The sequence below is a fragment of the Ciona intestinalis genome, chromosome 9 (assembly GCF_000224145.3).
Source record: "Ciona intestinalis chromosome 9, KH, whole genome shotgun sequence".
NCBI classification, from domain to species: Eukaryota; Metazoa; Chordata; class Ascidiacea; order Phlebobranchia; family Cionidae; genus Ciona; species Ciona intestinalis.
This window is the reverse complement of record NC_020174.2, coordinates 5,067,519-5,094,183: the sequence shown is the minus strand read 5'-3', so window position 1 is coordinate 5,094,183 and position 26,665 is coordinate 5,067,519. Positions and strand designations below refer to the sequence as shown.

At 37.0% G+C, this 26,665-nt stretch overlaps 6 protein-coding genes across 7 annotated transcripts; 3 read left to right on the top strand and 3 right to left on the bottom strand.

Moving 5' to 3' along the window:
• The first annotated feature begins 1,066 nt into the window (after nt 1–1,066).
• On the top strand, nt 1,067–9,053 carry bco (beta-carotene-15,15'-monooxygenase). Its single transcript, NM_001078422.1, is given in 10 exon segments — nt 1,067–1,177; nt 1,419–1,530; nt 1,813–1,950; nt 2,164–2,305; nt 2,745–2,892; nt 3,337–3,554; nt 3,674–3,943; nt 4,115–4,306; nt 4,520–4,634; nt 8,514–9,053. Coding segments are annotated over 10 exon segments (1,575 nt in total). The 5' UTR covers nt 1,067–1,083; the 3' UTR covers nt 8,660–9,053.
• Nucleotides 4,921–6,027, bottom strand: LOC100185846 (costars family protein ABRACL-like). The gene is made up of 2 exons (XM_002131852.5): nt 5,855–6,027; nt 4,921–5,410 (listed from the first exon to the last, which is right to left on the bottom strand). The coding sequence occupies exons 1-2, from the start codon at nt 5,913–5,915 to the stop codon at nt 5,223–5,225; spliced, it is 249 nt and encodes an 82-aa protein (XP_002131888.1). The 5' UTR covers nt 5,916–6,027; the 3' UTR covers nt 4,921–5,222.
• Nucleotides 6,308–8,518, bottom strand: LOC100175642. The gene is made up of 6 exons (XM_002131848.5): nt 7,946–8,518; nt 7,778–7,865; nt 7,544–7,715; nt 6,991–7,206; nt 6,712–6,803; nt 6,308–6,647 (listed from the first exon to the last, which is right to left on the bottom strand). Exons 1-6 carry the CDS (start codon nt 8,316–8,318, stop codon nt 6,491–6,493), a joined length of 1,098 nt encoding a protein of 365 aa, XP_002131884.1. The 5' UTR covers nt 8,319–8,518; the 3' UTR covers nt 6,308–6,490.
• An 835-nt stretch (nt 9,054–9,888) lies between the features above and the next one.
• LOC108949773 (protein boule-like) lies at nt 9,889–10,771 on the top strand. The gene is made up of 3 exons (XM_018813353.2): nt 9,889–10,298; nt 10,367–10,477; nt 10,548–10,771. Exons 1-3 carry the CDS (start codon nt 10,188–10,190, stop codon nt 10,647–10,649), a joined length of 324 nt encoding a protein of 107 aa, XP_018668898.1. The 5' UTR covers nt 9,889–10,187; the 3' UTR covers nt 10,650–10,771.
• On the bottom strand, nt 10,330–13,981 carry LOC100183476 (aquaporin-3). Its single transcript, XM_002131870.4, has 8 exons — nt 13,742–13,981; nt 13,574–13,680; nt 12,523–12,649; nt 11,849–11,986; nt 11,574–11,692; nt 11,393–11,507; nt 11,227–11,329; nt 10,330–10,970 (listed from the first exon to the last, which is right to left on the bottom strand). The coding sequence occupies exons 1-8, from the start codon at nt 13,752–13,754 to the stop codon at nt 10,760–10,762; spliced, it is 933 nt and encodes a 310-aa protein (XP_002131906.1). The 5' UTR covers nt 13,755–13,981; the 3' UTR covers nt 10,330–10,759.
• Nucleotides 13,982–15,100: 1,119 nt separating this feature from the next.
• On the top strand, nt 15,101–26,612 carry LOC100181124 (inositol polyphosphate multikinase). 2 transcript variants are annotated; one of them, XM_002131890.4, is made up of 11 exons: nt 15,101–15,237; nt 15,595–15,711; nt 17,236–17,445; nt 17,701–17,873; nt 18,559–18,640; nt 19,420–19,525; nt 22,464–22,654; nt 23,139–23,255; nt 23,405–23,480; nt 23,756–23,896; nt 24,971–26,612. In XM_002131890.4, the coding sequence occupies exons 1-11, from the start codon at nt 15,168–15,170 to the stop codon at nt 25,077–25,079; spliced, it is 1,392 nt and encodes a 463-aa protein (XP_002131926.1). In that variant the 5' UTR covers nt 15,101–15,167; the 3' UTR covers nt 25,080–26,612. The 2 variants fall into 2 exon arrangements, 1 of the variants encoding a protein (XP_002131926.1); XR_001974904.2 differs by lacking the exon at nt 23,405–23,480 and having other exon boundaries at nt 24,971–25,174.
• The last annotated feature ends 53 nt before the right edge of the window (nt 26,613–26,665 follow it).

Genomic DNA, 26,665 nt, shown 5'->3' with positions numbered 1-26,665 from the left:
CTCCACTGTGTCTATCGGTCGTAGTAAATGCCAAATTCCAAACCTTAACTTGCACCACATTCCAGTGTTATAGTTACGTATAGGCACTACATTGAAAAGCTTATAAATATACTACATGACAAAGATGTAACTATGCCAGCCAAATTTGTTTATGTTTATTCACAATCAGTTAGCAATGGTATAGGAGACTCGTGAGAATATTGTTTTATAACTTTTACTGTTCTTTGTTTATTACCAAATAGGGCGAGAAAATAGAATAAAAAGATATTCCTTTTCCCCCCAACTTACTAGATATATTGATAAATAATCAAGTGCAATGTAGCAGCATAATCGTCCTCTTTAGATCGCGCTAAGGACGTTGTATAATCCGCCCAACGCAGGTTTTCTAATTAAAATTTCGATCTCTAAATCTAAATTCCGGGGCGAGCTGATCAATGAGATTGCGGCAAAAACGTCTCCCGCTGATTGTAGAATGAGGTCGATAACCAAATGCGATCACACAATCACTAACGTGAACACAAGTCGTTCAAATCCGATCTTCAGTGTTGAATATGAAAACGATTATAGTCGACAGTAAAAGAAAAGAGAACAGATCGCCAGATTTTCAATATGTATAAATCTGTAAGCGGATTGTAAAACGAGAAAGAAGGTAAATTGATGTATAAACCAACCAATAACTGAGGTTTCTACAGTGATTGTTTAAAACCAGTCGACGTGTCTGTTTTAGCGTTTGTTGTCGATTTTCTTGAGTTGGAAACATAGAATAACAGAAATAGAATAACTAGAATAATTCATACAGCTTTGATATAGTAGGATGGAGAAAGATTGGACACCTTTTACCACACGATATTCAACTATTCTGATCTTGTTTTAAACAATTAAGAACTGTCTATGTGGGTGTGAGGATACAGTTTTAAAATTCTTCGGATGTTCTTTATTCACTACCAAATGGGGCGTAAAAATAGAACAAAAAAGTGTCCCATCTCCTCCCAGACTTCTATATATTCCTAGTTTAACATCCTATAGGTTCAGATTTTGCTGAATAGGCATTTTTAACGTTTTAAAACAACAAGTCCCATAGTAATGGATTTCCCAGTTTCTGCATTCTCTCACTTGACTGCGCTTGCTACAACCAAAAACATCGAATACGCAGAGGCGGTACAAGGAAAAGTTCAAGGTGTGTTATCATTTCGTTATATGGTCGGTCTGTTTACCTGAAAAGTAATCGCATATATTTTATCTGCGCTGTAGCCAAGTATACGCCTGCTGCCTCTAGCCCTAATTAATGGATTCGAGGGGCGATGCTGCTACCAACATATACACGGGCATACAAGATGTATGAAACAAATTACCCTGGTTATTACGACTGTAGTTGCCCCGTCACGCGAGGATAATTAACAATTATTTATACGTTCCAGGTGAGGTTCCAAGTTGGCTGAATGGTAGCTGGTACCGTAACGGACCGGGAGTTGTCCATTTCCGAGAGGAGAGCGTGAAGCATTGGTTCGATGGCATGGCGCTTGCAAGAAAGTAAGTTTTATTGGATTAGATACATGTTTATAGAGTCTCTTGCTAAAACCGCAGACTTTTTTCAAGTGTAGTATTGTTGGGTAAAATGTGTGTTGTTAACACATTTATATGTCCCGTATTATACCTAAACAATTAACAACACCGCGTTAAAAAGAGTCGTGAGACTATACGGTTATTTAAGTGTTCAGGTGTTTTTTGTTTACCACCAATTAAAACGACAGATAGAATAAAAACATGTCATATCTTACCTCAACCTATTTTAATATTAAAACCAACACACAGGTTCTGCATTGAAGATGGTAAGGTCAGTTACATGAGCAGACTGGTTGACGGCGAGAGTTTGCAGAAGAACACAGCTGCAGGGAGGGTCGTGGTGGCCGAATTTGGAACTACTACTCACTCTGAAGGATTTCTTGGAAGGTTTGTTTTAATTATTATTACTAAGCTTGTGGCGTATTGTACTGTGGGGTGAAATGGGAAACCTTCCGCATATAATATTCGAAAGGTATAGAATAAAAAGGTGTCCGATCCTCCCCCACCCTATACTATAGTATATGTTATAACGTCGAAGTGCTTAGCGCGCCTAATACCTCCATAGTAAGCTACAAATATAAATGGAAGTTATGTTCACAGAGTAAAGAGTGCGTTAACAATGCCAGAATTCACCGATAATTGTCTCATTAACTTCATGAATCTCGGTGATCATCTGTTCGCCATCACTGAAAGCAACTTCATTCGTCAGATCGATCCGGTGACCCTTGATACAAAGGACAAGGTATAACTTGTATACACCAGTAGAAACAGTTCTACTTTCTCGTCCCATTTATGGAAGTAAACAAAAACCAAGAATTATAAAACCGTTTCCGCTTGCGACTCCCACACAGTGTTGTTAACACTCTATTATGTCATTGTTAGCCAAAACATCCACCCATTAAAATAACTTTACGATATAATAACTTTACAAAAAACGATCGCAATTTCAACCAATTAAGGAAACAGTAAATTTTAGTTCTGTTTATATAGCCTATGTTTGTGCTAACGGTATCCATCTTACCCAAACCTATATATACTACGTCATCCACCATACACAAAACCAGTGCTGGCGCAGCCAAAAAAATATTTTTTTTTATAATTTTATTTTTTTTTAAATTTATTTCACAACAATTGTGACCCCTTTTTTATCGACTGCGTCACTACTCAAACTCGATTTTCAGGTTGATCTTGCGAAACACCTTCCTATCAACATAATGTCATCTCATCCCCTTGTGGATGGTGAGGGCAACGTCTACACTTTCTCCAGCTCCATATTTAACATGGGAAGAACCAAATACAACTTGCTCAAGTTCACTGCAGCTGCACCGGGTGAGTTAAACTAAGCTGATTATATAGTATAAGGTTGGGGAAGATGGGCCACAATTCATTCTATTTTCTCATCCCATTTGGGAGTAAAAAAAAAACATTCAAAGAATCGTAAAACCATATCCTCACGACTTCCATTAACCGTTGTTAATTGTGAACAACACGATCGGGATACTGGTATATTATGTGCTAAAGATATCCCGTCTTCTCCCACCATACTAAATATTAGTTCTTGAACTTTAAAAATCAACTGGTGATTAAAGCATGTTTAACGACTGTCGTTTTTGTTGGTAATTTCCATCTCTTCGCTGTTTTAAATAAGCCGACCGCAGTTACTTATGGAGATAAATAAAATGCTAGTTATTTTAGGAACTGATTTAGAAAAGACACAATTCCGGCGTTTATAGATTATTGTTCTGTATTTTAACTCTATTGTTACAAACGTAGGAACTCCGTTGGAAACAATTCTATCGCAATCGGAATCTATTTGTAGCATCGATTCGTCATGGAGAGTCAGCCCATCATATCATCATAGCTTTGCTATGTCAGAGAAATATGCCGTCTTCGTTGAAATGCCGCTCAAAATTGATATTCCCAAAATGGCGGTCGCACACTTGCGCCACATGTGCTACAGTGATTGCATTGAAGTGTTAGAAGATACCAAGGTAATGTGAAAACAGTGGGAAATAGAAACTCATCTGTTTAATAGCAGTCGATGAAAAAATCTGCAACTAAGCTTTCCCGTCGTTAAATGCACTTATACGATTATTATTTGCAATTCCAGACTCGCATTTATTTGGTGAACAAGGAGACCGGCAAGCAACATCCAATCACCTTCTTATGTGACCCGCTTATCGTGTATCATCATGTGAATGCATACGATGATGGGGACCATGTGGTATTGGACCTCAGCTGTTACAAGAAAAACAGCTTCTACGACAAGTTCACGATGTCCAATTTGGAAAAGACTCCGCAAGAGTTCTCCAAGTTATTTGACAGCGATGAACAAGCTGTTAAAGCGATGAGGATTGTTCTTCCATTGGCTAATGATTCCGTAAGTATATTATATGGTGGGAGGAGATATGGAAGTAACTATACACAGAAAGTAATACTGTTGCGCTGTAGTTGTGTAACGTAAGTTTTATCAGTATAAATAACATAAATAGGTAAGTAAGTTTCACATCGTTTCTAAAGCATTGTATAACCCATGTTGTTTATCGTATAGAAAACGACAGGGAATCTCGTCTCGGTGGCAAACACCTCATGTACAGCCGAGTTCCAGGGCAATAACATCTTCTGTACAAGCGAGATGCTGAGTGTGGGAACCGAGTGTGCTGTTATCAACAATAAATACATTGGCAAGAAGTACAAGTATTTCTACAGCCCCGGTGGATTAAAACTCCCACCAGGAGAAATGGTAAGTCTATAGACTATGTTGGGGTATAGGCTTGTGCTAAAAATAAACGAATGGATGTATATTTATACCCTTTATAACATGTTAGTTCTATTCGGCAAACTCCGTGCCCGCTTAAAGTTGCCAAGTCTGTAACATTGTTAGTTTTTTTTTTTCTCTTTTTTGTAATGTTAAAAAGCAACCATGATCGAAATACAACAACGTTTTGCTTTCCAGTTGACAAAGATTGACGTGGAAACAAAGCAGAGAGTGCAAACTTGGCAGGAGAAAGGTTGTTGGGCGTCTCAACCTGTCTTCGTAGCGAAACCCGGAGCAACACAGGAAGACGAAGGTTAGTTTACTTTTATTTTAATATGAGGAACTCGTTCACTGCGTGTTTTTTGGTGTCAAAATATATCTGTTTGCACTCAATTTACTTCCCAGGTTATAAAGCGTTGATAGTTTTACGATTTAATGAAAACTTGGCTGGCTAATGGCTAGACAAGAGTGTTATATCTCATAGTAACGTTTACATTTATTGTCGCCAAACTCACTACGCGTAATTGCCAAAGTCTCCGAAATAGTTAAACCGCGGGCAGTTTCTCAAGAACAATACCATTAACGAGTTTCACACAAACATTTCGGAGAAATACAAACAAGTTTAATGTTTCAAAAAGCAAACGTGGAATGCAGTACAATTGTCAATAATGGTTATATTGAGTACAGATTATATTCACATAATACTGCTCTAGTTGGAAGATGATTTGTAACATTTCCAGAGTTACAAAGTTAAAAAAATATTTCAAAAAAAATTTACGTAAATTAATTGAAAAAAAACGATCGCAGTTTGCAGAAAACTAACGGGAAAATAATAATCCTTATTGCAGCCTCACTAATGTGTGGGTCTAGCTTTAAATCTCCATATATAGCCCTTGATCAATTATTCATCTTTGAGCAAAATAACTTCCACATTATCATGTACGCCTTGTAGTAAAAGTTCGCCAGTGTACGTCACTATCTTCTTACGTTTAGCCGCCCTCAATGTCCCAACGAGCGCTTCAAATATATTGGCGCATCTGTCGTCCGAGAACAGAACGCCAAATGTGACAACAAATTGACCGTCAGCATCTAAAATTATAAAATGTGTACAGCACTCAACATAATTATTCAATATGGTATAGCACTGTGGAGTGAGATGGGGCCAATTTTTATTCTATTTTCCCGTCCCATTTGGTAGTAAACAAAGAACATTCAAAGAATTATAAAACCATATCTTCACGACTCCCATAGACCGTTGTTAATTGATAACACGATTAAGATTATTTCAATCTTACGTGCTAAACGTGTCCCATCTTACCCCACAGTAATATATATAGGTTTAGGAGTGTCGGCTACTCAGAGCACTACTTACATGCTGAGTTAAGTACCATACAGTAATGTGCATAGTTCAAGTCAGTATTGTAATATAGCCTAATCATACATTAAAATATAGCCTAAATTACGTACCACATTTACTCGAAAATAATCAACCTACGCTGTGACATCATTTACTTATAACATTTTAAAACTTACTTTGTTTGCCAAGCCTTTTAATTTCTTCCACCAGCAGTTTTACTTCATGATCTACATTCATGATAAATCTTTCCTTTGTCTTTCGATCACCAAATATCTATATATACTTGTTACACTAAACCTGTAACATACATTATAACAACATATTTATATAACTTCGGTTTAAACGTTAAAACTGGCGACCTGAATACACCTCCTTTACAGTAAGCTTACATTTACCAAACCGAGCTGTATTGACAAGGCACCGGTTCTACAATTGTTTACACGGGCCAGCCCGCCGGCTGATTACGTCATACCACGTCACACTTCACCGCCGATGTGTTTCCGCGAGCAATTTGAGTCAGCAAGTTTCTCCTTATTAGGCAATTTTCGGGAGTTCGCGAGTGCGTTGCCGCGCATGAAATATTATCATTTAAACAGCGCCGATCGCTCGGTACAGGTGATACTGGAACATAACGATAAAAATATTTATTTCATTCGCATAACCTGAACAATAGAACAATAATATAATGTAAATACGTAAAAAGATACAACAACGAAAGAAAAAGTTTAAAATCATGTCATCGCTGAACGAAGTAAATCGACCAGTAACCGACAAGTATCAAATTACTGATTTGTAATTGCATGAAAAATAATCTACTCTCTGCCGTCCCCAGCGGCTGAAAGTGGCGACAAAGTACAACCCGTTTCTAGTTGTTCCCTCTCAGAGGCGGACCTCGAGTGTTTCAGTTGATCGCCCGCCTGGTCACCCTCCGAAATTATGGGAGAAAGTTTTTTAAAGCTTGGAAATAGCCTGAATATAGTTGACATCGGTTATATATACCGGTATTAAAATAGAATATGAAGATCTCTCTTACCCGGTCTCGCCCTTGTTGCAATCAGCGAAAGTACGGATCGGATTTTGATTCTGGATTCCGGTCAACTGTTTCTCGGTGTTTCGTCGTTTTACCTAAAAGCACACATTACAGCAGTTTTATAAATGTCTTAAATAAGCAGCGTTTTAAATCATTTTATTTTTATTTTTTGAGTATTGTAGACAAAGCATTTATTTGCTTTTACTTCAGAATCATATTAAGCCACACAAGGCGTTTTTTTATGTTACATTGTTGAATACTTTACTGAAACTACACTCCTACCAGCAACTCTGCTATCTTTGCATTCCTTTTCCTACATCGTTCATTGTTCCTCACGTGCATTTGGTTCCTACGTTCAGTAGCCATGCTCATCCTCTGTTCGATTCGCACCAAACCGTTCTCATAGCGTTCCTGGTCTATCTTCTGGACCTGCTCGGTTCGCTTCTTCCATTTTCCAACAACATTTTTGCAGTGTGCTAATCGTTCAGCCATTCTTTCCTAAATTCCAAACAAGAAATGTTACTTGTTTTTGAGTCGCCCTTGCCCCTTGCCCATAGGTTACTGCTTCAAGGTTCGACGCTGCTACCGCTGTGGGTGTATGTATCTTTGGGCAGGACACTTAAAGGCGCTTGCCGCAACGAAAGTGTATAGTTACCTGTACGTGGTCATAAGCGAGCACGAGGTGTATAAAACAGAACACCCGTGTTATAACGGATGTCGTTTTTCCGCCACGCGATGATAAATAAGATACATTTAACATTCTTACTTGTGATTTTGTGGTGCTTAAATAGGTATTGTTATAACTTATATACAATAGTTTCCGACAAAGTTAGACCTTTCGCCTTATTTCTGCTCGTTTTAGTTTGATGTCCAATTCCTCTGCGGTGACTTTCCTTATAGCTCGTCCATAAGATGGTACAATGTATTTCGCTAATGGTGTCACTCGTACTGGGACCTCCATTACCGGCTCATTTTGAACTTCAAAGGATAGGCCAGCTTTGGCCAATCTGTATTCATTGAAATTCGGTTTCAGTATAAAAAGTTACATTCCTATTAAGTTGTCATTTACCTAAAATTAGTAATTTGACCGGATTTCTTTAGTCCTTCAAGTTCGTCTACAATCTTCTGACCATAATGTACGCCCACTACCTCGAAACCTGTGTAAAAAAGTATTGTTTTGAAAGTTGAATTGAGTAATTGTTAAAGCAAAAATGGCGACAACCAAAGCAAGCTATACCTCCAGCAGTAACTTCATGTTCGTCTATGTGCAAGCACCCATGATCGGTTATGTTTTCTGGCAAATCTTTGACTTCGGTCACCTGGTAGGGGTCCTGGTAATCGAGGCAATATAACCTGCGATCCATCTCCGACAAACAGTCGTCCAGCTGTCCCGGATCACACTGGCATTTGGTTTCACTGCAGCAGTTTGGGAGACTGCCCGTTGACTTGTAAACTTGTTGAGGTGTGCCATCGTTGCGTTTCAGGCTTTTGTCAGCCGTCAAACTGTGCCTCTTTTTAGACCTCTTCGTTTTTTCTGGAGCAGGAATTTCCATCGGCTCCAGAAATTTCGGAAGCTTTATTCTTTTTGAGTCGTTGTAGCGGCCGTCCATTTTAAATTTTAAGTCAATACTACAGAACTGGAAAGATGGTTGTCGTCCACAAATCTTTTAAATGTTGTAAAAAATCTGTTGTTGTCCAATTTTTTTAAATTTAAATTTTATTTGTTATATAAACAATGTTTGTTTATATATCGTTTATTACGTAAGACAATGCTAATTCTTTTATAACAAATGATGGTTTGCCAGGTATCCTTATGTCATCTGTGGTAAATGAAAACGGAAACCCATTTTTGTTGATGCTGGACGCCAAGAGCTTTACCGAAGTCGCCCGAATCCACTTTGACGCTAATATCCCACCGGATGTTCACGGAGTATTTGTCCCTAAAGCATAAACGCACAATCACCCGCACCAGTATATAGTCAAATGATTGTGATCGTTTTATATTTTTGATGTTGCTTCAGCTTATCATAATCATAACCGTGTTCCTGTGGTTTGTACGTGCTGTATCATTGCTTCAGAGTTTTGTGCCACAGTTACTGTTTATACGTTTTATTCCCCTTCAGAAAATATAACGACGGTTTCAATACCCTATACATACATGCTTCATCATGACCTGTTTTTTATAACTTGTCGACGGTTTTATTCACACATAAACAAAAACAATATTTCCATATTCTTTCGTATATACTTTCAATGCTCTGCTTTTATACCATTGGGATGATTTATATCAATCGTCGTGTGCTGGTTTACGCATAGAAATGTAGTCGCAATTAAAATCAAAAGGCGTTTGCAGTCTTCAGTCGCTTGGATATAAAACGAAATAATGGAATGACCGTTTCACTTCGATCGCGGTCACAAAGATCGGAGTTGTACTCCACGGCAAAAAGGCGGGAAATACCAGTAAAACGACAGTCATTATAACACCCATACGGCTCAAACATAATTAAAACGTCCAACCTCGCTATGAAACTGTTCTGTAGCGTAGTGTCAGCTCTTCGACGCTATGCGATTTGATGCATCCAGCTGACGAACAAAGAGTGTCAGTATGACGGTATACCATTGATCAGTATAGGATGGGGAAAGACAGGACACCTTTTTATTCTATTTTCCTGTTCTATTTTGTAGTAAACAAAGATTATTTAAAGAATTATGAAACCGTATCCTCACGACTTCCATAGATCGTTTAAAACACCACCAGGATATTTAGATATTATGTGCTAAAGGTGTCCCATATTACCCCACGGTACAATATTACCGTTTTCTTAAATATTTAGAATACGGTATTAATACCAAGTTTCCTAACTAGCTAAACACTAGTTACGCTAATCAGGTTTTCTACTGCCGGCCAATACAGATTATAGTAACTTAAACCAATGGTCACTATCAACATATACGTTACAGGTGCCGCTGAATCCAATATACTGATATACGGTATAAAAGGCAACTTAGACAATAAAACTTATACCAGACTATATACCAGAAGTTAATTTAAATAAAAAGCAATATATCAACACTCAACAGTTTAAACTGCAACATATAACTTACAATATACTGCAGTTCGAATGTTACATAAGATTCTATAGATATGGCTATTACGAAAACAGGTATAGGGAACTGTTTGTGGCCTTCATATGAAAAATAAGTAGTGCGTCGCCTGTAACCGCAGTGCCGATATGTTTTAACTTACCATAAACTGCATTAGAAATTAGCAAACCACCGATATCCAACTGTAAACGTAGTTTTTAGTTCAGGGTCATTGAAAGGACACCGTCTTTCTACCCTACGGAGTTCGAGAACTATTGCATTTGTAACGTCACAAACCTAACCATGATAGTAGTAGTGCTCGATTTTCAGTTGTGAACATTTGAATTGGCCGTGTCTTACCGTTGCCTGTAGTTGCAAATTAGTTTCTGTTTGCAATGCAAAGTGCGGAATATTTTGGTTTCAGTAGCGAGGCTATACCTCGACGCATATTTGTTGGGGGTTTTGGGCCGGAAATGAAAGAAAACGAACTAGCAGAGATCTTTTCCGTAAGTTGTTCCTGTTTTAGCATGCAGGTTCTTTAATTGCTGCTTGTAATTCATATTGTATGTACAAGGTGTATGGACGAATATTGGAAATCAATATAATAAGAGATGGGTCACGAAGTGCTTATGGTTTTATAACTTTTGAACAAGAGGAAACGGCATTACTGCTGATTAATAACAGGGTGGGTATATTACTTAGACATCCATGGCCTGCATGCAAAAAAGCTAAATAATCATTCCGTTGCACCACAGTACAGTTTCTACTTTCGTGGGCGAAAACTTCGACTTTCAGCAGCTTATCTTCGGTCCAATAAACAGCGAGTGACGTACGGCAAAAGCGACATGCGACACTGAAACAGGGTGCTGTTAATTTATTTGAGGTTTATAAATGCATTGTACAAAATGGTTGTGTGTTTTAAAGTAACCGCTCGCAATTGTCATGAACTTTAAATAAAAATAAAATCTCAAAGCTTGGTCAATCCTTTACACAATTTTTCTCTGTTGTCCGAAGTGTGTGAACAAATCTCGAAGTCGTCTTCCTCGTCGGTTATAACACTTTGACTTCCCGATGGTAAATGAGTTCCAACCATTAACTTATACAATATTGCTCCAGTCAACCCGCCTATAATAGGGCCCACGATAGGCACCCACCACCACGACATGCCATTTGGCTCTCTGTAAATTGTGCAAGTGGTATGTAGATACCCGTACAAGCTAATAGTACTGTGGGGTAAGATGGGATACTTTTAGCACATAATGGTCCTTATTTTCGAATCATATTTTTAACAATTAACAACGCTCGTTTGGAATAATGAGGATACAGTTATATAATTCTTTAACTATTAATTGTTTTCAAATGAAATAAGAAAAAATAAAAGATGTTCCATCTTACCCCAACCTAATATAAGTACCATAGAACTACTATACATACGTAAAGACTCCCGGGCCCCAGCCAGCGGCAAAAGTAAATAAGCGCGGTCCAAAATCGCGAGCCGGGTTGATAGCATAGCCACAGTTGAGTCCGAACGATGTACCTGTAGATAGGTTGGGATTTTTAACAGCGAGTTTTGTGCTATAGAGATAAACTCCGTACTTACCTAGTATAAAGACAAGCAGGCCGATTATTATAGGAGTAAGACCATCAGCAATTGTATTGTTTTTGTTGTCAGTAACAGCAAATATAATACCAACTAGTAGTGCAGTGCCGAAGACCTGTAACAAAGACAAAAAGTTGTTTTTTATACATTGCATATTCTTAGGGCTTTCGTGTGTCCTTGCCTGGTCCCAAAGACCGTTGTTAATGGAAAGGTAATCTTGCGGGTATGTTGCGAAGATACCCCCGGTTCCATTTGGACCCAAAACAGAACGTTGTCCACCGTCAAAAGCGTTAAGTGCCTCTACGAAAACAGAAACGATAATTTATAAAATTTCAGATGGTTGTTAATATTTTTGTAAAAACATGTTTAAATGTAGAATTTATCGGATTTTATATAAAGCGAATAAAAATACCTTACATTCTGTTATACACTTGGGGATAGCGTCAGTTAACTTACCATAATAGATTGAATAAACAGCCGCCCCGGAAACAAAACCACCAAAGACTTGTGAGAAAATGTAACAAGGCAGCTTGTATAATGGTAAGTTCCCAAATGCACATTGTGCTACCGATACAGCTGGGTTTATATGTGCACCTGCAGAAATGCAAAATAATATAAAATTGGATTAAATCTGATACATTCTGTACAGGTTACAGTAAAGAATATACTACACGGTGTTGCTTTACAGTCGGGAATTTTAAAACGCGTCATTCTTTTCACTCTCAAGTGTCCCATAATTGTCATTGTATTGGTGTAAACCGTAATTGGAAACCGTGGAATGAAATGCAAAACCTATAATTCCAGTCTTGTAAACGAGAACGATAGTTGTTTACATCGTTTCAACAGACCGTATTTGTTAGCTGAGTCAACTGAACATTTCACGTTGTTATAGAAATCACATAATATTTAGCTTTGGTAAAGTAGGGTGGGGGAATTGGGATACGTTTTTATTTACTTGTCACGTTTGGTAGTTACAATTAAACAACTAACAAAGAATTTAAAAACTGCATTCTCGCGACTCCCATAGACCTTTGTTATTCGTTTAAAACGTGATCTGGATAATTGGATAATATGTATATAGTTAAGGTTTCCCATCTTACCCCACACACGCATATATGTTCTAACCAAACCTGAAACTTTTCCAGTAACATATACTGCCATAGTGACACCAAAACCATACGCCCAGTTTATTGAAAGTGTGGTGCCCAACGTGTCTCTGCTTAATACTTTTTGTGCGACCGCTCCATTGCCAAAAACCTATATAAACACGTACATTTAGTTAGTTTAAAATGTGTTTAGTATATATTAGGGTTTTGTTTTCATTTACTGTTCTCAGAATGTATAACTCTATCGTCTTGGCTTTAAAAAAGCATTATAAATTGTTCAAAATACGATTAGCTAATTTGGGATAATATTTACTAACGGTATCCTTCTTACCCCATACACTACAAAATTTATATTTTTGTACTGTATTGTGAACGCTAACATTTGTTCTCAGCGGTTAAGATTTAACGGGTGGAATATAGTCATCGGTTTATGGTCAGACATGCTACGGTTGATACTCGGGTAGGTTATTCCAAATATTTAACAACACGTACAAACGTGAGCATATATTTGCCCTTTATACCTACTTAGGAGGTGTGTCCAATATTACGAGGTGAGATTCCAATTGGCTAAAATAGCTTGCTCCTATGCCCAATTACCTTATACCAAATTAATAATTAAAATAAAACTGGTATCCACACCTTCCTATATATATAGTATTGTGGGATAAGATAAGACACTTTTAGCACATAATATCCAATATCCTGATCGTATTTTAAACAATAAACAACGGTCTATGGGGGTTGTAAGGATATAGTTTTATAATATTTTGAACCCTTTTTGTTTACTACCAAATGGGACGATAAAACAGAATAAAAAGGTGTCTCATCCTCCCCATCGACACTATAGTAGGGTGGGGAACACTTTTTCATTCCATTTTCTCGTCTCATTTGGCAGTACACAAAAAAGATTTATAAAATCGTTTTTTCACAGCTCCCATAAACCGATTTTAATTGTTTAAAACACGATCAGAATATCTGTATTATCTGCTAAAGGTGTTCCATACTCCCCCACCCTACCATAAAGCCTTTTTAACTGTTTAATTGGTTTGTAAGTTTAAAACAAGTAAACCCTTACAAGCAGTATGAACGTCCCCAGAAACTCCGCCAACATTTCCCTCAAAAGGACGTTTTCAATTCGAACTAAAGATGAGACTTTTTTTCTCCAAGAAATATTTCCCGTCGCTGCAGAGTTTAACATTTGTATAATGAATGAAACTAATTGTCCAGTCAGTCGGTTACTTACAAGATTTTTCCATTGCGAACGCTTCGTTGCAAATTCTTTAAAAATAACTACCTATATACTTCAACACAGAACACCAGCGTTCCATATACCTTATTATTAAAAAGTATATTGAAGTTAGAAAATTCACAACAGCCTTGTACATCTGCTTTTAACGAGTTCTCGTTAGATTTTCTGCCTATTTTTGTTCTGTCAAACGCATGACTACCCAAGTAAGCTTTCTGCAGCATCCGACGGCTTGGTGTTCCCGTTGCTTTTACTACCTGTTCTGTTTGTAGCTATATATTGTTTGCCCCAGCCACAACGCAACCGCAACTGTTGGCTTGTTTGACAAAAGACAGTTGCTGGGACGATTGACGACCACTGAGCAAACACAAGCCTGCTTTTTATCACCGCTGCATTGCGCAAACAGTCGCACCTAAAGCGAACTTGCTGGCAACGAAAATATATTTAGTCTCGTGGGATACATTCGCGTTTAGACTTACGTTATAATTAAACGCCCAGTCTACAATGATGTTGTTACCCCAGGTTTAACGATATATTTAATATCACATTATTCTTTTTCGACGTCTCGTAAAGTAAATCTGAATTGGAACACACCCACATATTAAAAAGTTGTTGTAATTATACAACATTAGTAAAATATCGGTTCAAAGTCCGCAGTTGAGTTTTTCTATTTAATTATCGCCTGTGTTTGTCGACTTACGTGAAATATTCCACGTTCTGGTTCATACCGTTCCGGTGACGAAACACAGCCTGTTTTTCGCTCCCAAACCATAAAAACAATAAATGAACCATCACATTACTCATAAAAGTAACAACAAGAAGAAACTCCATTTTCGGGATAGGACTTTATAACAGCAATCCTACCGTATTTTGAAACAGCGCATGTTATACTGGGTAGAAAAATATGGGAAACACTGGCGCGCAAATTTCGTTACTACGTTACGCTTGGATGGCGGTAAATAAATTACGTCATGAATCAACAATGGATGCCGACCGAATGGCCGACAGGGCGTGCTTCTCTTCATGTTGTTGTGCACTGCTGTTACGTGCAGTCTTATCTCAGTTCAGTTACGGACCGGTTTGAAGCGGTTGTGGAATAGCAAAATAAGACAGTGATAGTTAGGTATAAAACTAAGGCTATATTGAAGATGCAAGTTGTTATTTGACTGCCTACCAGTACACGGTACTCTACAAAGCTTGCTATAGACAGAGTATAGACAGTTGCATTATGTAAAACAGTATTCCTAAATTTTGTAGGCCTGCCTTATTTTGGAGAATTTTATAAATGTGCTTAAATTTTTAAACAGCACTTATGATGTGGTTTAAATGTGTCCACTGTATTATTTTATATTTTACAGAGTTAAAACTAAACACTGTAGACTAGACAGTAAGCGTGGAAGGCTCAAAGCTTGGCTGTTGTGTAATGTCGAAGGTGCTGCTACAGCCGAGGACAGCGGAGAAAAAAAGAACATTGGAGGATGCTGAAAAAAATGGTGAGAGGCCATATATATATAAGGATTTGTGTAATTGTGTATGCAACTTACCATTGATGGTGTTGCACAAATCACCTCAGTTAATCAGTCGCAAAGCTGTGATTTCAATTGAAATTATGTCGAACTTTCTTCAGTGGATTTACGGTCATATTTATATGTAGCTTTATTTGCTAATGCATGTTTTCGATATTGTTACAACTGCTGTTAGTAATCTTTCCTGTTTTTTTCATACCAGATGAGTTGTAAAAAGATTATTTACATTACATGGTTTCTGGAATCAGAAGTAACAGAATAATTGTTAATGTTATATGTCACCCTAAAAGTGCATTAAGAATTTACTAGATTGTTTTATTTCAGAGAAGGAAGAAGTGTTAGAAGGCACGGGGTGTACGAACCCACCATTACCTCGTGGGTGTCGCCCCCTCGCACATCAAGTAGCTGGGCATCGATATGGTCAAGGAAGACTAGGAATTGGTAAGACAATTTTTTGCAATTGTCAAAATGGTGTATCTGACTTTGGACCCCTACATTTTCAGTTGTAAAAGCAATTTGTCCTTAAAATAGTCGTGAAAAAGTAAAAACCCTTTTTTTTAGTTAACTCATTTTATTGTTGCAAGTTTGCATCTCCTGGAATTTTATAAAATCATTGCCACTGATAAAGATATATATATATGCATTGTGTTCAAGTGTATGGCAACTTTAGAGTTTTTGAAGTGCCAGACAAGTTGGGTGTCATTAATTAGTATTGTGTGTTGATTTATACATAGGTGTTTCCTATGTGTCAGGAGATAATGGGATAATTTATATTTTGAGTGTTACTTATCCCATCAAGCTGATCAATACTGCCAGTATGAGTACTTAATGTCACAATATGTGTAGGTAGCTTGGTATAGGTGATAATTGAAAGCTAATGTGACAATGGTGACAGATGGTTTAATTGGTGTTTGCTGCAATGTCATAAACAGAACAAAGTCATTTGATAAATAAATTATTAATACATCGACCATATAACATGAACACAATACTGTTGTAATTGTTGGTGCAGTTTTACAATTCTAAATATGTTCAATAAATTCTTTTACATTATTAATTAGAATTGAGTTAAAATTTGGTCATTGGTCAATTCATTTACCCTACCATTTAATTGAGTATCCGTTGCCAGTTAACACATAACTATAAGTTAATCATTCATTTGGTCCAGTTGTTTTTTTCACATAATTTTGTTACTATGTATGGTGGTGTAGTTTATCATATGAGGAAATACAAAATTGTGTTCTTTAAGTTAGGCGAATTCAAAATGCACAAAACAGGAAATCTTTACATGTTTTGCGGCTTCGCTGAGATATGACAGAGCAATTCAGTTTCCTGCTTACATAGCATAATGTTCAGCACCATTTTAGGTGTGAGCATTCACTTGTATTTGAATGTTGAATTATTGAATACATTACCATATGCTGTGGGAGATTACATGTCCGCTTTCTATTTTCTCTTTTATCTAAACATGTATCGGTTATTTAATTACAGAGCTATTATTTCCTAATATTTCAATTAAGTTTGTTTGTCTGTTGTTGGCAGATGCTGAGTGAATGGTTTCTTTATATTATAAGATTCCCTTTGGGACATGAGGCCTGGATCATTTTAATCTAATGCAGATTATAAATCATCTGCTGTGTATTAGTGTTTGATATACTTTGAATGTAATGTAAATAAATGTAGTAGGGTGGTTATGGTGGTATGTAATAAAAATATTATGCTCTGAGCTTTGTTGTTCCCTTTCTGCATTAATTTTCTTGGAAGTCAATTGTAAAACAACACATATACAGTTAGACTCAAGCAGTTGTCGTAAAATATACTATGACAATGTTTTATCAATTTTTGTAATTCAATTTTAAAATCATAGCCCTTACTTATTTTAAAAACTTTAATCAATTAAAACTTGATCAATTAGTCCCAAAATTTGTATCGATCAAATTTTTTATCATTTTTTTCAATCCTCAGGCATGCTGCAACACATGGACGGCTCAATACTTAAACCTGTCCAACCGCCCCCTCGTGGAAAGCGAGAAGTTGGGTTTTATCAGAAGATCTTTGATGCAGAATGTGACGATCCAGTCCTTCTTACTCTCCAACCTTTCCTTCCTAAGTTATTGGGAGTTTGGACGCCTCCTTCATCTTCATTGGGCGAAGTGAACAGCGCTGCACCAACTTGTTAGTACAACTATTATACCCTACGTTTATATTAATAACAAATAGATTTTGCCGTTTTAAGCATAATTTATATATAGATTGGATAAAATACAATTAAATGGACTTGATTTTTGTCTGTTACATATCTCGTAGCACTTGATCCTAATTTTCCATATTTTGCTCTTTATTAACTATTTTAAATATCTATATAAAGTATATTAGGCGTACTAAACCAATACCAACTCCTACACTTTCCAACTTACAATTCTCCCACAGATTCCTACATGAAGTTGGAAGATGCTTGTCGGAGGTTTCGGAATCCTTCTATCCTTGACATCAAGATTGGTCGCGTCTCTTATGATCCGGAGGCGAACCAAGAGAAACGGGCGATCGAGAGCGCAAAGTATCCTCCACTATATGATCTTGGATTCCAACTCCTTGGGATGAGGGTAAGGTTTGACTTTACTAAACAAAATTTACTAAACAGTATGGCCATAGGCGCTAGACTTTTTAGAATGCAAGGGAGGCAGGAAGAGTTGGTATGTGCATTCTTGTAAACCAAATATAAACCAATCTTTACAAAATAATGCAGTTGGAAAAAAGTCACCTAAAGTCTGGCGTCTATGAGTATGGTTAAAATTGTTAATTTTTAGTAATTTCCTTTTTTGCGATTCAAACAAAGGAAGGTTTTAAAACTGTTTTATTAACATATTATAACATATTAAGTGCTTTTCTCTTAAATAACCTTGTTTTAATAAAAATTTATTATAAATAGCTTCAAAGTTCCAACATCAAATATGTGTAGGCGAGCCACCACCCAAAGTCGTATGATTTCATGCTTCATTAATTTAGCTTTCAACATCTCTTAAATGTCTTTGTCTGAATAGCTATGTAAACCTCTCTATATTAGCTCATCCAATATTTGATTACCGGCATCACAAGGTAAAGTGCGGTTCTCCCATGATGTATAATTCTATTATTTAACTTTTTGTTCCCAGTGAAATAGATCTAAATACAATACGGCATACATGTGAGTGACCTAGTTAGGCAACTATCCAACTAATATTACCATAAAACACACGCTCACATATACATGTATATATATATATATATATAAAGAAATGAAATCTCTAGGTCTCAGGTCCATCGCCAAACGAGGCAATATTTTATGACAAGAAATATGGGAGATCACTCTCAAAGGACAGGATAACAGAAGGTATGTATTACGTGATTGGCATTTGCTTTACTTAAATGCCATGGGCTATTCCTGGTCCCAAGACACAAAGCTAGGTTTGTCTGTCTTCAGTGTCTTGCACCACAAAATTAAGTGGGCAATTGATCTCGTACTATCTTTCATTTTTTTGCAATTCATTACGTAATTTACAGATTTAATACAGAGCGACTTTATTCTTTTGTTTTGTTTATATACAAAAAACAAAGCTAAGTTATATTTCGGTTCTGTGCAATTAATACAAATGAATTACAAAATGTATTTTCTTTAGTTTTTATAAAAATGAATAAATACACCATTAAAATGGTTGTTACACGAGTTCTGCATATTTTTTATACTCTGTTATTCTGTATATCATATTTTGTGCATTAGCTGATTCTGCAAAGAATATTTCTTTGTTTGTTAATTCTGAATCATTAATAAACAAGTTTAATTTCTTTATTTTAGTAAAAAAGGGTTATGCAAATTAATTTTTTGTTTGTTTTGGAGGAAATATTGCTGCAGCTTATTATTGCCACTATATAAGTCAACTCTTCATTGTTATCTATATTATTTGGACTCCAAAAACTTAACAAAGCTGTTCAGATTCATTGCCTCACAATACATATCTCATTTGGTTGGATTATTAAAATAACAGATACAAATCAGTAACGTTCTATCTGGTTTGTTTCTATTTTTCATTTTGTCCCAACACTGTTCTGTGCCCAGCAGCCTAGAATCAAAATACTTGATGAATTATTAATCCATCCTGTCTCCCTTTGCAGGCCTTGATCTCTTTTTGTCTGGGAATGTTCCTTGGAAGAAATATATTGTAAAAGCATTCATTCAACGTCTTGAGATGATTTTAAGCTGGTTTGAATCTCAGAAAAGGTTCGTAATCAAAGTCATCACATTCCGTGTTTTTTTTAAAGTAAATCGTTGGTGTTTTTTAAACACATTCCATATAGAACAGAATAATTCAAAGTACATACAGTTTGGTATTTTCAAAAGCACATAATTACAGAACACCTAGGAAACCTGATACCAAACTAACAAACAATTTATGAGTGAAGACCATTGTGCTATAGCACCATTGATCACCACACAACCCTTTGCTTAACAGGCGTTTTGTGTATTGTAACTTGTCATTGTTGTAGTTTAATGGTGTTGAGTCAGTCGAGTAACTTATTGTTAAACATTACATTATTACATCACACATGGTTTAATGATGATTTGTAGCTTTGGTTCAGTTAATATTTAAGACTTGAATACTGAGCCATGGTCTGTTTAATCTTCTTATTATACGACACGGAAGTATTAACTTGTAACGAATTGCTGTGTTGTTTAAACGCTCTAGTGCAATTATACTTAGTGAGGTGGGGCCGACATAGCTTGCGATATATTGACGTGACACCCACACAATCGTGTGTTAAACCAGCATTCTGTGGTTATGGTTAATATACTTACATGGTTAGGTTGTTATGGTATGACACGATGTATAGATGATCATGTTGGTATGTTGCTTGTTTACACATGCCACTCCTTTGCATGAGTCCAAACATCGGCCATCAGTTTACTCTTTCTTTCACATCGGCAATCGCACAAACATACCATTGTTCCTCCTCTATTACATCACAAGGCGTGGTTGTTACCAATCCGACGTGGAACGCGATTTTCTCTCGATAAAATCTCGATCTCATTTGCCATGCTGCTGTAACAAGTGATGACCTTTCACATGCAGGGTCCTGTTGTTTTGTTGATCCCCTTAAACTTTTAACCTGTTGTCTGTAAATGTTTGTCTGTGTTGTTTTCGAGGCCAGGTGATATTTTTATACTTTTATTTTTTACCGCAAAAACTGAAGCCAGGTGTCACCTGATGTAGATATAGGTTTTGGCTTCAATTCCTTCTTATTTTCTGTTACATAACCACTAATGAAACAGAATGGTCTTAGCTAAAGTGCAAATTGAATCTTCATATCTTCACATAAGGTACCATCAGTCAGATATGTTGTGTTTGTTTACACCAACACCGGGATGTTATCACTCAGAACCTACATGCTTGTTACATTATGTAAACACCATACAGAGTTATGACATAGATTACAACATGCTTGTAAGATTGCATTTAAGACCCTTATTCAAAGACACCATTCATTACTGCCAAACAGTACAGTTTTGAATGTAATCCTTTATGTTTGGAATAAATTGAATAATTTGTTAAATAATATTTGAATTTGCTAAAAATAAAAAAAAAATTCTCTGATATTTGGTAACTGTGATTGACACATTATTTTTATTATCAACACAAGTTTTATAATGGTGACACAATATGATTTCACAGTAGTGTCTAAATTTTCTACACATATAATGTTACGTACGTACAAAGTGTTTCTTACTAACAATGATGATGTCATATGACATCATCGTCCTACCATCTATTGCTTTATAACCGACTGCCCATATGTTTCCAAGAAACTTGGCTGGCATTCTGAGTGTTGTGACTAAAATGAATTAAAACCTGGTGGGTTCTGGGATGTGTTTTTTTTAAGCTGAATAATATGTTTAGTACATATTACATGTTATGAAAACCAATTTGAATTGAACTATATACTGGCTAATGTTTATTGTTTATTCACAAAACTTTTAACAAATCAGTTTTTAATACAAATGTTTTAACACAAGTTTAATTCATATTGATGTTATCTTATGTTTTACATTGGCCATATTATCTATTAGATTAAATTGTTAGGTATTCAAGTATCACTTTGTACCAGTATTTCATTCAGTTTGAGACATAATTACAAAGCTACGTTTAAGTTTGATTGACAGCTACTTATAGTTTTGTGTTTATTTCAAAAGTGAAACATTCTTGTGGCATTGGTGGTTTAATAATCTGTGGTTTGTTGAAACCACATAATCAAGATTAACTGCTTAAGTTGATCCAGAATTGTTGCTAAGACAGGAAGATGTAGTTTTAGATACACAAACACTCTGCTATAAATATACCTGGCGTAAACAAAATAGTTTTGTAGCATAGCTGTTTAACAAAATATCCAGCAATTTATGCTGAATGCAGTGGTATATTAATATAATAAACCACACTTTACAATTTGTTGAAATAAATAAACGATATTATTTCAACATATTAAATTTGTGCAGCATATTCATGCATACACAGTTAGACAGCAATGAATTATTTAATCAAACCACCGTCCAATTAAACTCAAGGTGTCACCTCTCTTGTGTAGTTTTCATTCCACTTATCTTTATGAGATACTCTTCACTTGGTCGGTTGTAGTTAAGGCATTGCATTGTCTATTTATATTATAAAAGTTAGTTCATGGTATTAAGCAATCAAAGGTGAGGTCTCAAAGGACATTAATGCTTAACCAATGGATTTGAATTCATAGGTCACAGTTATTATTAAGAAAATGGTGTCAATATTTGTAATTACTATACATAGATCTTTAAATAAGTCTCAAAGGCCTTTAATACTTAATATTAGTGCTCATATGTGTAATTAATAAACGTACATTTTATCAGTGTTAAACATCTAAGGTATGAATCACTTGCAATGACTCAAATTATGTTGAACAGGCTACTACTAATAGATAGCACATACATATTAATATTGCTGCAACGACAGATGTTTTGTTTTATGCATAAAGAATTACCCAAAAAAATATTTGAATTCTGTTAAAGTGTTGATAAAATTTTTTGAGCAACATACCAACTCATCATCAGGATGTTTGGTATTATGTGATAAAGGTGTCCCATCCTACCCCACAGTACTGTATCTATCATATCAACCTTGACTCTTTCCTCCTAGGTATCAATTCTACTCCTCATCCTTGCTTCTAATATACGAGGGAGAGTTCTTTGATGGATCCTCTGACTCAGACGAGGAATTCATCCATAAATATCGGCAGATGAAACTTTCTCCTCCGTCCAGTTATCTCGCCACTGTTCGAAGATTCCTTAATCGGAACAAAGAAGAAGAAAGATCTAAACCAGGAATTGGTGAGAATTATCGTTGTATATGTGGTTTATTAGGGTTATTGGGTAATGTTTGGGGCATAGGCACCAAACGTGGGGTGGCAAGGTAGGCAGGCCTACCCTGGGATTTTCTGCACTGTGTTACTTACTAATGATTGAAAACATACTTGTTTCATGTTAACGTGAAAGAACTATTTGTGCCCCTCCTTTAAAAAATTTAGAGGCCAATGTTTTGAGGTGCCTGGGTTGACCATTAAAATAGAGATGACTTCCGACGTTTTGGTTAAGATGGATAGTGTTGGAACATATTATGCCATATATATATTTTGTTTTATAATTATGTTTTTTTAACAATTAACAAACCCATTTTAGTGTACTACCAAATGTAAGAACAAAATAGAGTGAAAGCATGTACCATCTTACCCCAACCCACTATTTTTTTTTTTTTAGGCATTTTACATTTAAGTTTAAACAAAGTTTTTTTTCTGTATTATTCCAAATCTATTAGATGGTGCTAACATTGTCCTAAGCACAAGTTCTGTGCTTGATAAGAAGGAAATGGATCAAGTTTCAGTGCCAGATGTTTCAACTGCCACACCAACTCCTACAGAACATGAGCCTCCCTGTATGTCTTTGTGCATTTGTAACTATAAACATATATACTATCCCATCTTACTCTACGATATATTTCAATTTTATTTTTGTTTCTTTTGCTGGGTTGTCCCATGCTCGCTGTCAACCATTTATATAAGGTTTCTATGTTTCCTCAACCAGCTGGAAACAACGACACAGGGTCACGTGAGTCACGTGGTGTCGCGCTCAGTTCTTCGACGACGGGTCGAGAATCCGGGTAATTCCCTTTTCATCTGTTTTTCCTGCGGGTGTTTTTTTTAGTCAGGGTGAAAACGACCGCCCTTAATCCCATAACTTACGGGGTTAAACACCCGTATCTTCCGCTGTTGCTCAACGTTGGCTGTACAACGCACGGTGACGCAAGTCGGAAAACAAAACGCTTTGTTATTGCAACTTTGAGCGGCAGTACAAAGTACAAAATACTAACATGAAACAGCGGGCGGTCGTTAACCCAACGCTTTTATCTGGTTTTGACCGGTTTATCACGTCCAGGTACTCGAGCGAAGTTGAATCAAAAAACCGTCGACAGAGCGCCGCGATACGGAACGAGTTCGTCGCCTCACTGAGCCGAAGAGTAGAGGAATCAACGCGGGACCTCAAGTACCGGTTCCCACCAGAGATTGTTGACGTCAGGTATGTCACTATGACGTCACAAACTATGTTGCTTGACGTAACAAACTAATGATGTGTAACGTTGTGGGTGACGTTGTGTAACGATGAACGTCAACAGCATATGAAGCGTTACGACCTGCGGCAGGTGGCTGAGTTATAACGTCTGTTTATCTCTGGCATTTAGGGTAATGGGTAACTCTGCAGAACTTGTAGGACCTCACCCACGTAGAGAGAAGAAAATGTAGGACCCCTCCCATGTAGAATAGAATGTGAATATACAATGCTGGTATAATAGGCCAACTCTGCCCAAAACCTCAGGTCCAATGGCATGCCATAACGCACGACTTCACCCACCTACACTAACAACTCCTGTTATTTCCGCGTTTCGAATTATACGAACATTGCGCAAGGCATGAAGTGTGATGATGCAGTCACAGTAAGCAAACAGCGAACGTGACTAGTATAGGGCATGTTACGTCACTATATGCCGGTTATTCATTACGGTGTGAAGCGTATATCTTGTATGCGTTCGTGTAATGTATCTTGTGGAGAAAGTAACCGACTTCGTCACTCCAACGTAAATATATAGCAGGGTGGGGAAAGACGGGACTCCTTTGGCACGTAGTATTGTATCCTGGTCGTGTTTTAAACAATTAACAACAGTCTATATGGAAGTCATGAGGATTTATTGGCGATAAAATCCTCACAACAGTTGTCTCGTGTCGTTCAAAGCTCCAACAGTTCCTTAGAATTAAGCTGGCTAATAATAGACGACTGACCTTCCATTTAGGTCATTTTCCTACAATCGGTATACGTCATACCTCAGTGACGTCACTTCCACACTTCCTTAAAGCCGCTGAAAATTCGCAAAGCCTATATTTTGCATGAGTGTATGGTCTATTACGTTAAACAACTTCCGAAAACGTTCACCATATACAACAGCGCCGTTGTGACGTTTCATGAATGGATTTTTGCTTTTTTGAAAAGTTTTTTTTAACCTTAATTTTTTACTTTTTACCAATCGTTTTTTTACAACTAATTATTCTGCTTTATTTCGTCACTTTACAAGATTACGTCATAGTGTGTTTATTCCAGAATGATCGACTTTGCTCACGTGTTCGAGGAACCCCGATCCGACGTCGACTACATCTATGGTCTTCGGAATCTTATCGCTTATTTTCGCAAGGTTCTTAAGCAACTGTGACGTTACAGCCGTTTTTATCACGTCAAAAGTGTTTTTATGCCGTCACATTCATCAAGTTCGTCGACATTACACTACGCCTTTGCGTACACTTTTTAGAGGAAGCATGAATTTTTACAAACTTTAAAAACGGATTTTAATTTTACCGCCAGATGTCGCTCATCAGCCAAGTGCATTCCACTGCTGGCGACCAAAAACTTCCAATTTCATTTCTTTCATTTTTATCTTTTTACCCGATTTTAGTTTCTATGCCTAACCTGCTGGATACCATGCAAGAAACTGTCGAGAGCACATTTTTAAAGCACTGACCCCACACATCCCACTAACGCGTTTCGAGCCCGATTTCTCCATGCTATGCAACCCCTCGCAGTAATGTAATTTCTATGTCCCAAGTTATGGATCTCCGCAAACTAGTTTCCCAGGTGGTGGCCTCGTGCCTCACAGTGCCTTCGTCGAACGTATCGATTCATGACGTCACACGAGCCGCGATACGACAACCGCCCGATTAGCGACGACGCTTAACTCACGGTCACGTTCTATGAGCGTTTTTTCACACTAAAAGTCCGACCGATATTTTCGGTCAACGCCGGATCGGAAGGTTTGATCCACGGCGCGTTTTTTTTTCACAACCTCGGGCGTCGCGTTGGTGCGACTGAGATCGCGCATAACCTGCACTACAAGCTTGAGTGCCTGGAACTATATTTACGAAATTGCTTGCAAACCCCCCATGTCTTCAGACGGTATATAAGCCGTAACTTTGACATTCCTATACACTTGTATTGGCTCAAACGGCTAATACATTTTGCCTAACAAATAGCCTAACCATGCTACGTGACTTAAGCACTACTCTCTCCTACCAAAAGAACTATTAGCATTTTCGCCAAGTCCGCGCCGAACCCCCATCTCGCATATAGACACATGCTAACATTTAATATTGCACGAATTACGGTCATAGCCTTTGTATTCAATAAACTGTACGCAGTTACGAAATGCTCCACTCTCAACCCACACCCTTACATTTTCATTAAAACATAAAACGTCGATTTACTTTTACACACACGAAGATAGCTGTAAACCTTTCAATACTGCAACCTTTACCCGCCACACAGCAGCTGCAGGAGCAATCATATATCGCTAACCACCACTTCAAATCAACAAGGTTATATCGTCCGTTCTTCTAACGATAGTTATTGCACTTAAAACCCTGTCGATCGCTGAATATAATTGGCCGTTGGCGTGTCATATGTTGTTCCGCGCTGCAGATTCATTTGCCGATATTTTGTGTCGTTTTTAAACCTAAACTTTTTTATGTTTTAAGTGGCATAGCTGGTGCCTCCGTCTTATCTCAGCCCACCTTACACACTCGATCACATAAAATGCGAACCGAGTCAGTGTACATGATTTTAACGCGTATGCGGCAATTTCCTTATTATATGAGTTTTCGATTTAAAACAAAACATGTAGCTTTCCAATTATTAATTACGAACCGTATTATGCTAAGTTTATAATCGTCGAATACAGTATATCGCATTCCTACCCTAGTTGTGATGTTTTTACCTCATACATAAAACCTTGTTATTTAAAAACAT